The 10,443-nt window shown below is 42.7% G+C and overlaps 1 protein-coding gene across 2 annotated transcripts; it reads right to left on the bottom strand.

Annotated features, from left to right (window-relative positions):
* Nucleotides 1-3,138: 3,138 nt before the first annotated feature.
* On the bottom strand, nucleotides 3,139-9,969 carry LOC143275944 (uncharacterized). Of its 2 annotated transcripts, none has more exons than XM_076580290.1 (3): nucleotides 9,822-9,969; nucleotides 8,035-8,268; nucleotides 3,139-3,394 (listed from the first exon to the last, which is right to left on the bottom strand). In XM_076580290.1, the coding sequence occupies exons 1-3, from the start codon at nucleotides 9,889-9,891 to the stop codon at nucleotides 3,192-3,194; spliced, it is 507 nt and encodes a 168-aa protein (XP_076436405.1). In that variant the 5' UTR covers nucleotides 9,892-9,969; the 3' UTR covers nucleotides 3,139-3,191. The 2 variants fall into 2 exon arrangements, with proteins under 2 accessions (XP_076436405.1, XP_076436406.1); XM_076580291.1 differs by having other exon boundaries at nucleotides 3,139-3,391.
* Nucleotides 9,970-10,443: the final 474 nt, after the last annotated feature.

Genomic DNA, 10,443 nt, shown 5'->3' with positions numbered 1-10,443 from the left:
TACATGTATGTAGCTTGATACTAAATGATAGGTTGATTGGCAGATAAGACAAGACGTTCAGATTCATGGACATGTATATATTACATGACAGACTGAATTGCACTTAAAAGGTTTGGTTCAGTTTCCTTTTCCGTGTGAACACAAAAAGCAGCCTTCTCTGTGCTGTTCAGAAACATGCTGTGAAACTGAATCTAATATCATTTTGCCGCTTTCCCCAACGTTCTCTTTGTGTGATGATGATCGTCATCAGCAAAGTCGTCCAAAAATGGGCATCAATGTATAATCTGACCGTCACTGAACATTTGCACATGCTCTGAAAAAGAACTGTTCTTGCTCGAACAAGAGAGAACACACACACACACACACACACACACACACACACACACACACACACACATGTCAAAACTGGAACTAGTGGTGCAGAGATAACAGAACTTTAGAAAAGGACGGAGGAGAAGCAAGTAGAGCTTTGTGAAAGCTTCCAAAAACACTGAAACACTTCTGATGTAAGCTATTTCGGACCATCCAAACATCATATATATCCACTGCTTTTACTGTCAGTCACCAAATGGCCTCTCTGAAAAGAGCAACCCTTTCAGAGAAAAACGATGTCTGATTCAAATACAGCTGTCTCTCTTTTGCCTTCAACTGACTAAAAAAATTTTTTTTTTAATAAAAAAAAAAGAATAAATAATTTTTTTTGAACCCACACTAAGAAGAGACAAGAACACTATATTATCTCGAAAAGAGAAATTGTTGACACAATAACATATATATAACTGATGAAAAAAAATTTTTTTTAAAGAGTTACAGTAAGCCACAAAGATTAATCATTCAATAAACACATCAACAAAGTATGTCCCAGGGCAGCAAAAAAAAAAAAAAAAAAAAAAAAAGTATGTCCCGTCAACACAAGTGAGAGCGCTGTCCCAGAAAAAAAGTCCCGAAGTTTGATCCAGTGATAACTTAAAAAGTGTAAAGAAATTAAAACAAACCAGGCCAATCTGTGCCAGCTACAGACCTTATATATACATGAGACTGTAAATGTAGAAGCTGATGAATTTTTCAAAGAAGAGATTTCACTTGCAGATCTACCCACAACAGAACAAGACTGTCGTTATCGTGCAGCTGTATCTGATACACGTCTGCCTCACAGACAAAATGGAGAGAGTGAACACCGTATCAAGGGTAAATTCCTCAGCTTACAGTATCATATTCCTAATATGGCATCAAAAGATTCTACTTGGCTGGTTTATCCCGAATCTATTGAACACGACATTAGTGCCTGGTTGGTTTCTTATTCTTGCTGACTTCACAATCGTATCGCAGTCATTTTGCTTTTTTCCATTAGACCACAACCTCTTTTCACAGGTAATTTCACATGCTTCACGGCAGAAGCCGAGAAAGATAAAAAGACTGCTCAATTACACAAAGTCTGACACAAACTCTCCGTCTTGTTCAAAACTACACACACTTTGTCCCTCTTATTCAATGTGAATGATCACTCTTCACATCAAATCATAATCATCACCCTTCACATCAGATCATAATCATCATCAATTCAACACTGCACATCATTCCCCCACATTCCACAAAGCTCTCTTGGAACTAAAGCTCTCTTCCATACTCAAGTAAAGCTCTCTCTAAACTCTCTTCCGTACTCAACCAAAGCTCTCTTTGAATCAAAGCTCTCTCCATCTTCCATACTCAAGTAAAGCTCTCTCTAAACTCTCTTCCGTACTCAACCAAAGCTCTCTCTGACAATGAATCAAAGCTCTCTCCATCTTCCATACTCAAGTTAAGCTCTCTCTAAACTCTCTTCCGTACTCAACCAAAGCTCTCTTTGAATCAAAGCTCTCTCCATCTTCCATACTCAAATTAAGCTCTCTCTAAACTCTCTTCCGTACTCAACCAAAGCTCTCTTTGAATCAAAGCTCTCTCCATCTTCCATACTCAAATAAAGCTCTCTCTAAACTCTCTTCCGTACTCAACCAAAGCTCTCTTTGACAATGAATCAAAGCTCTCTCCATCTTCCATACTCAAGTAAAGCTCTCTCTAAACTCTCTTCCGTACTCAACCAAAGCTCTCTTTGACAATGAATCAAAGCTCTCTCCATCTTCCATACTCAAGTAAAGCTCTCTCTAAACTCTCTTCCGTACTCAACCAAAGCTCTCTTTGAATCAAAGCTCTCTCCATCTTCCATACTCAAGTAAAGCTCTCTCTACACTCTCTTCCGTACTCAACCAAAGCTCTCTTTGAATCAAAGCTCTCTCCATCTTCCATACTCAAGTAAAGCTCTCTCTAAACTCTCCTCCATACTCAACCAAAGCTCTCTTTCAACCACAGCTCTCTCCACACCAAACTACCTTTCAACCAAAGCTCTCTTTCACACCTTTTTTTGAATTAGGCACCTTCATCAACAGTATCCCGTTTCGCTTCCACAACCTTCCACTCATCAGGCCAACTATCATCCCATAACTTGCATATTTTGCAACAATATTATGTTCCAACAGGTTTGTTTCGTGTTGTTGTGTTGTTGTGTTTTTTTTTTTCCCCCAGCAGCAAGCTTCAATCCTGAAATACTCTCCTAACGCTTCTTCTTCTTTCTTTTTTTTCTTTTTTTGAGAATCAGAATTTTTCCCCTTCCCAGACTTTGTTCACTGCTGCATATCATGACACTCTTTGAGTCATTATTTACACTTCTGATTACACTGTTTTCATTCTTTGTTGTTGTTTTTTGTGGGGTTTTTTTGTTTTTGTTTTTTTGGTTTTTTTTAGTTCTCTGACATGATGTTAACTAAATGACTACTATGTATCTGCTAACATCAACACATTATCTTCCAATAATCACCATGCTTGTTTGTTAACCCTGAAACAGCTAATAATTAATTTGTATTAAAACAAAAAATACAACAACAAAAGAGAGAGAGAGAGAGAGAGAGAGAGAGAGAGAGAGAGAGAGAAAACAAAACCCCCTTACACTACTTGTGAAAAGACACTACCTCATGCGAGTCACTATAGATCTATACATCCACTCTTAAAGATGCAATACAGGAATACAAAAATCTCAGAATCAGTGTCTCAACAACAACGACAAAAAAAAAAAAAAAAAAAAAAAAATCACGTCCTCCCTCACCCTCCATCTCCTTCACTCCCTCCATCCCTCCCCTCCCTCCTCCCTAAGGAGTCAACTACTCCATGGGGGGAGCCGAGGCTGTCTGCTTCTCGCTGACGCCCATGGGCGGGGGCTGGGGGTTGTAGGGAGGGGGCATCACCATCCCCGGAGGAGGGGGGTACGGCTGAGGGGCTGGCTGGGCGAACCCTCCAGGACCCGGCGGCGGGGGGTACGGCTGAGCTGGGCCTGGCGCAACGGCTGGAGGATAGGCTGCACCTGCTGACACAAGTTTCAGTTTCAATTTCTCAATGAGGCATCACTGCCTACGGACAAATCCATATATATATATATATATATATATATATATAGGCTACACCATATCTGCTAGGCAGATGCATAACCTGACGCACTTAGTCAGGCCTGGAGTGCATGCTTTGTGTCTGACTATGTGTGCGTATGTGTTATAGGATAGCTGTTAGATACACATGTATGTTAAAATGTATGTATGCAGTGTGTGTGTGTGTGTGTGTGTGTGTGTGTGTGTAGTCACATTTTGGTGTGTGTATGTAACATAGATATAATGTTTTATGTTAACAAAAGCGTTTTTGTAAAGCACCTAGAGCAGATTTCTGGATAGTGTACTATATAAGTATCCATTATTATTATTATGCTTATATATATATATTTGTTTTGTGGATTTCCTCTTCAGAATTTTGCCAGATAACAACACTCTCATTGCTATGGGTTCTTTTTTTTCAGTGCGCCAAGTGCACCTCGGTTTAGCGTCTGATCACAATGACTAGACGCTCAGTTTGATTTTCCAGTCAAACTTGGGGGAGAAAGGGCAAAAGCAGGATTCGAACCTACACCCTCGACGGGCGCAACAGCCAAGTGGTTAAAGCGTTGGACTGTCAATCTGAGGGTCCCGGGTTCGAATCACGGTGACGGCGCCTGGTGGGTGAAGGGTGGAGATTTTTACAATCTCCCAGGTCAACATATGTGCAGACCTGCTAGTGCCTGAACCCCCTTCGTGTGTATATGCAAGCAGAAGATCAAATACGCACGTTAGAGATCCCGTAATCCATGTCAGCGTTCGGTGGATTATGGAAACAAGAACATACCCAGCATGCACACCCCCGAAAACGGAGTATGGCTGCCTACATGGCGGGTTTAAAAATGGTCATACACGTAAAAGCCCACTCGTGTGCATACGAGTGAATGTGGGAGTTGCAGCCCACAAACGCAGAAGAAGAAGAAGAAGAAGAACCTCCTACACCCTCATGGACTCTCGTACTGGCAGCTTAGCATCTTAACCATTCTGCCACCTTCCTCCTAAACACTAAGTGGCCCACATGGGGGTCAAACCCATGATCTTTACCAGGAGTTATCGACACGGCGCTCTGAGTCTAACCAACTGAGCTAATGGACCAACAACGTTGACACAAACCTCACATCGGTTCTCGTTCTGCCAACACCACTGACACAAACCTTCATTGACTCTCACCACAACATAACAAAACATACCACACGACACACCACAACACTGCTGGACAGGGAAGCTGTAGGTGGCCACAACACAACACAACAGTTTTTTACACACTACAACACACCACAATACACTACAACACAACACAACACACCACACCACACCACACTACAACACACCACAATACACTTACAACACAACAGTTTTTTTACACACTACAACACACCACAATACACTTACAACACAACACAACACACCACACCACACTACAACACACCACAATACACTTACAACACAACACAACACAACACACCACACTACAACACACCACAATACACTTACAACACAACACAACACACCACACCACACTACAACACACCACAATACACTTACAACACAACACAACACCACACCACACTACAACACACCACAATACACTTACAACACACCACACCACACCACACTACAACACACCACAATACACTTACAACACAACACACCACACTACAACACACCACAGCACACTTACAACACAACACACCACACTACAACACACCACAATACACTTACAACACAACACACCACACTACAACACACCACAATACACTTACAACACAAGTCAACACACCACACTACAACACACCACAATACACTTACAACACAACACACCACAACATACCACACTACAACACACCACACAATACACTTACAACACAACACACCATAACACATCACACTACAACACACCACAATACACTTACAACACAACACAACACAACACACCACACCACACCACACCACACCACAACACAACACACCACACCACACCACACTATAACACACCGCAATACACTTACAACACACCACACTACACCACACCACAACACACCACACTACAACACACCACAATACACTTACACCACAACACACCACAATACACTTACAACACACCACACCACACAACACAAACTCCCTGAGCTGGCACTGGATGCTGCTAAGGCAACAACCTTTGCTGCTGGACAGTGAATTCATAGGTGGTCACAACTGGGGTTGTTGGAGTGTTGGCCTAGAGGTAACGCATCCACCTAGGAAGCATGAGAATTTGAGTGCACTAGTTCGAATCATGGCTCAGCGACCGATATTTTCTCCCCCTCCACTAGACCTTGAGTGGTGGTCTGGAAGCTAGTCATTCAGATGAGATGATAAACCGAGGTCCCATGTGCAGCATGCACTTAGCACACATAAAAGAACCCATGGCAACAAAGGTGTTGTTCCTGGCAAAATTCTGTGGAAAAATCACTTCGATAGGAAAAACAAACAAAACTGCACGCAGGGAAATAAATAAATAAATAATAAAAAAAATAGGATGGCGCTGTAGTGTAGCAACGCGCTCTCCCTGGGGAGAGCAGCCTGAATTTCAGTTGTGATAAAAAGAAATACAAATACAAATAATACAACACAATACACCACCAAAAACCACAACAGACCACACTGAACCACACTGCACCACAACACACCATAAGTACAACACAACACAACACACCACAAAATTCACGGTTTTCATGACAAGTAAATCATGATTCTGATTCTGGTACTGACCATATTCCTAAGGAGGCACTGGATAATGCTGTGGCACCGTGCCTTGCTGCTGGACAAGGAAGCTGGAGGTGGTCGCAACACAACACACAACACCACAATACACCACACCACACCACTACACAACAACACACCACCACCATACCACAATAACTCCCCAACACCACACCACACCACACCACAACACACCACCACCATACCACAATAATTCCCCAACAACACACCACACCACACCACACCACAACAACACACCACCACCATACCACAATAATTCCCCAACAACACACCACACCATACCACAATTCCACAACAACACACCACAATATATAAACAAACACACCCCCACCACATCACATCCCACTACAACACATCTAACCACAAAACAACATAACGCCAAACACCATTCAACACCACAACACAAAACACTGACCATATCCCTGAGGCAGCACCAGAGGCTGCTCTGGCACCGTGCCTTGCTACTCGGCATGGAAGTCATAGATGGTGACAACGCAATGCAGCACAATACACCACACCACACCATAATAATAATAATAATGACTGGGCAAGACGGGTCGTCTTTTCACTGTTAGCCGCGCAAAATTTGGCCAAGCAGAGCAAACCGATAGGCCTAGTTTGCATCAGTTTGACATGGTACAGTATATGACACCAAAAATGGTATTTATATAGCGCTGAATCTTGTGCAGAGACAAATCAAAGCGCTTTCGCACCAATCATTCACTCGCATGCATAACTCTAAAACTGGAGAAACTGAAGACAAGGAAGAGGCAGGGAAGGGAGGCTGTTTTGGGAAGAGGTGGGTTTTAAGGCCAGACTTGAAAGAGCTGAGTGTGGAGACTTGACCAAGCGTAAGAGGAAGTTCATTCCAATTGTAAGGTCCAGAGACAGAGAAAAAACTGCGGCCAACAGTCAAGTGTTTGAATCTGGGTATGCGTAAACAGAGTGGATCCGACGCCAATCGTAGTGAGCAAGATGGAGAACAGAGGTGAAGGCAGCCGCAGAGATAGGAAGGGGCAGATTTGTGAATACATTTATAACATAGAGTGCTGATCTTGTACTTTATTCTGTGTGAAACAGGGAGCCAGTGGAGATGTTGCAAAAGAGTAGTGATGTGCTCAGATTTTTTCTGACTGAGGACGAGTCGGGCATCATACCACCACACAACAGTACAACGCACTTACCCACAACACTTCCAACCACAACACAACAAAACACAACACACCACAACACTGCTGGACAGGGGAGGCTGTAGGTGGTCACAATGTACAACATAACCATTTTTACACAATACAACACGCCACAGTACAGAAGGACAACACGAGACACCACACCATACCACACCACAACAACACAAAACACTGACCATATCCCTGAGGCGGCACCGGATGCTGCTGTGGCACCATGCCTTGCTGACAATGTACAACAGAACAATTTTTACACAATACAACACGCCACAGTACAGAAGGACAACAACACGAGACACCACACCATACCACACCACAACACAAAACACTGACCATATCCCTGAGGCGGCACCGGATGCTGCTGTGGCACCATGCCTTGCTGACAATGTACAACAGAACAATTTTTACACAATACAACATGCCACAGTACAGAAGGACAACACGAGACACCACACCATACCACACCACAACACAAAACACTGACCATATCCCTGAGGCGGCACCGGATGCTGCTGTGGCACCATGCCTTGCTGACAATGTACAACAGAACAATTTTTACACAATACAACACGCCACAGTACAGAAGGACAACACGAGACACCACACCATACCACACCACAACACAAAACACTGACCATATCCCTGAGGCGGCACCGGATGCTGCTGTGGCACCATGCCTTGCTGCTGCACCGGGAAGCTGTAGGTGGTCACCTGCTGCGTTGGGGGGGGCCCCCTCTGCACCACCGTCCCTGAGGAGAGGGTGCGTCGCTTGCACACGCAGTAGATGCACACCACCACCGAGATGATGATGAAGAGCAGGATGCCCACCGCGATGGCGATGATAATGCCAACGCCCATGTTCACCGTTGCTGTTGTGTGCGAGGCCACAAAGTCAAACTTTAGTCAAGTGTGCTAGTGCAAGTTGAAAGGTATGATGAATTTGTGAGGAGGAATTTACATTGAGGGCTCTCAAAGCCATGCTTACAGAACTAATGAATCATTTACAATGATGATGATAATGAGGATGATGTTGACAAGTACATAATACTGATAATGAGAATAATTGATAATGATATAACAATAGTAAGAATCATACTGAGAATAATGAGAATGACAATAATAATAATAATAATAATAATAATAATAATAACCATACTAACAATAATAATGACAACATAATAACAATGATGATAATGATAATATCACCATCATATTATCATTAATATCATCATTATTGCTTACATACATACTTATTGTTTGCATACTTACTAAGTTACTAATAGACTATAACAATAATGAGAAGAAAATGATGATAGTAATAAACACTGATTCAGTGGGGTGTTATTTTTCTCTCAAATATACAGCTCAAAGTAAATTCATATACCGTACATGTTAACACATGCAGCTCTGTCTACATGCACCACCGCAACAAGGTCTCAGAATAATAAATTAAATAATGCCATAAACTGTGAAACTGCTCTTGCTTGTGAATCATTTCTCTGGAGCAGCTGCCAGTTTAATAAGAGTTTGTGAAACCCTGAGAATGTAAACTATGGCTCATGAACTTTGCTTTTTACCTTTCTCGCTTTCACCTGCCAGTCATGTGGCTTTTGGTTATGCATACATGTGTGTGTGTGTGTGTGTGTGTGTGTGTGTGTGTGTGTGTGTGTGTGTGTGTGTGTGTGTGTGTGTCTGTCTGTCTGTCTTGTTTGTCTGTGTGGCTGGACATGATTGAAAAGTTACACGAGTTGCTCACCACGGACCACATTTGCCTACGGTGACCCACTGTAAGCGATCTTCGTTCAGTGGTGATGGCAGAATCATATCACTGAACTTAGAGAAAGCCCGTATGGCATTTGATACAGTATGCTCGGTCAAGTACATTCATATAACCATGTTCAGTCTTTTTTTTTTTTCTCAAGGCCTGACTAAGCGCGTTGGGTTACGCTGCTGGTCAGGCATCTGCTTGGCAGATGTGGTGTAGCGTATATGGATTTGTCAGAACGCAGTGACGCCTCCTTGAGCTACTGAAACTGAAACTGTGTGTCTGTGTGATGTGTGACAATCTCAGTATCTACATCTGGTCTGGTACACTGAAAAAGAACCCCATGGCAGCATAAGTGTTGTCGTCTGTCAAAACTCTATAGTAGAAATCCACTCTGAAAGTTAAGAGTAGATGTGATGTATCGTATTATGGATTTGTTCGAACACAGTGAACTTCAATAGAAACTAATACTGGGTCACCCAGTGGGTGTGTCTGTGTGTGTGTGGGGTTTGTGTCTGTGTGTTTGAAAATGGCAAACACAAAATCACTTTACGCCCATGTCAAGTGGACGTGCATTACTATAAATATAATAATGATATCATGGTTTTTTGAAGAGAAGCACCAGATTACAAGCCGGAGTATTTTGGAAAAACTCACAGCGTGCCTGCTCCCATTGCTCATCAAAATCGTCGTTGTCAAAATTGCTATTCCAATCGTCATCAGACATAATGACAGGATGTTTGTTTCGTCCTAATACTGGAAAGCCTTGCAAGCTGCTAGATCCTGACACCGAGGTTCTTGTCACTTTGTGTTGTCTTCTTCGGGCATTCGCTTCCTAGTTGCTCGGGACGCATGCGCACGAGCTGTCCGGAAATAGGCGTTTCAGAACATTTGGGTGTCACGCCGTTTCAGAATTCAAACCATGTTTCGGTTACCGTTTCAATTTATTGCACGTTGAGTTTGTGCGAAAGTCAGGCAGTTGTTCCCTTCTTTTCATTTTTAGCAGATGTGATGTTGCACTTCGAGACGTCCATGAAGCGGATACCTGAAACTTCTATTTCCGACGAGTGAACGTGATCGTAACCGGCGTTGACTTTGCGACTGTATATTTGCACTTGAACCCAAGCATGGTCACAATGCAGTTCTTCAGTGGAAATTATATTCTTTCAAAGCATATATTTCAACGCATTCTCGACAGACCAACACAAAATGAGTTGAATGTTATACTGCCAACTGCATGTGCTCTGCGACACACGGTCAAAAGGTATCGATCGAAAAA

This window comes from Babylonia areolata, chromosome 31 (genome assembly GCF_041734735.1).
Source record: "Babylonia areolata isolate BAREFJ2019XMU chromosome 31, ASM4173473v1, whole genome shotgun sequence".
NCBI lineage: Eukaryota > Metazoa > Mollusca > Gastropoda > Neogastropoda > Buccinidae > Babylonia > Babylonia areolata.
Note: the sequence above shows the minus strand (reverse complement) of the source record. Positions and strands in the feature narration are given on the sequence as shown.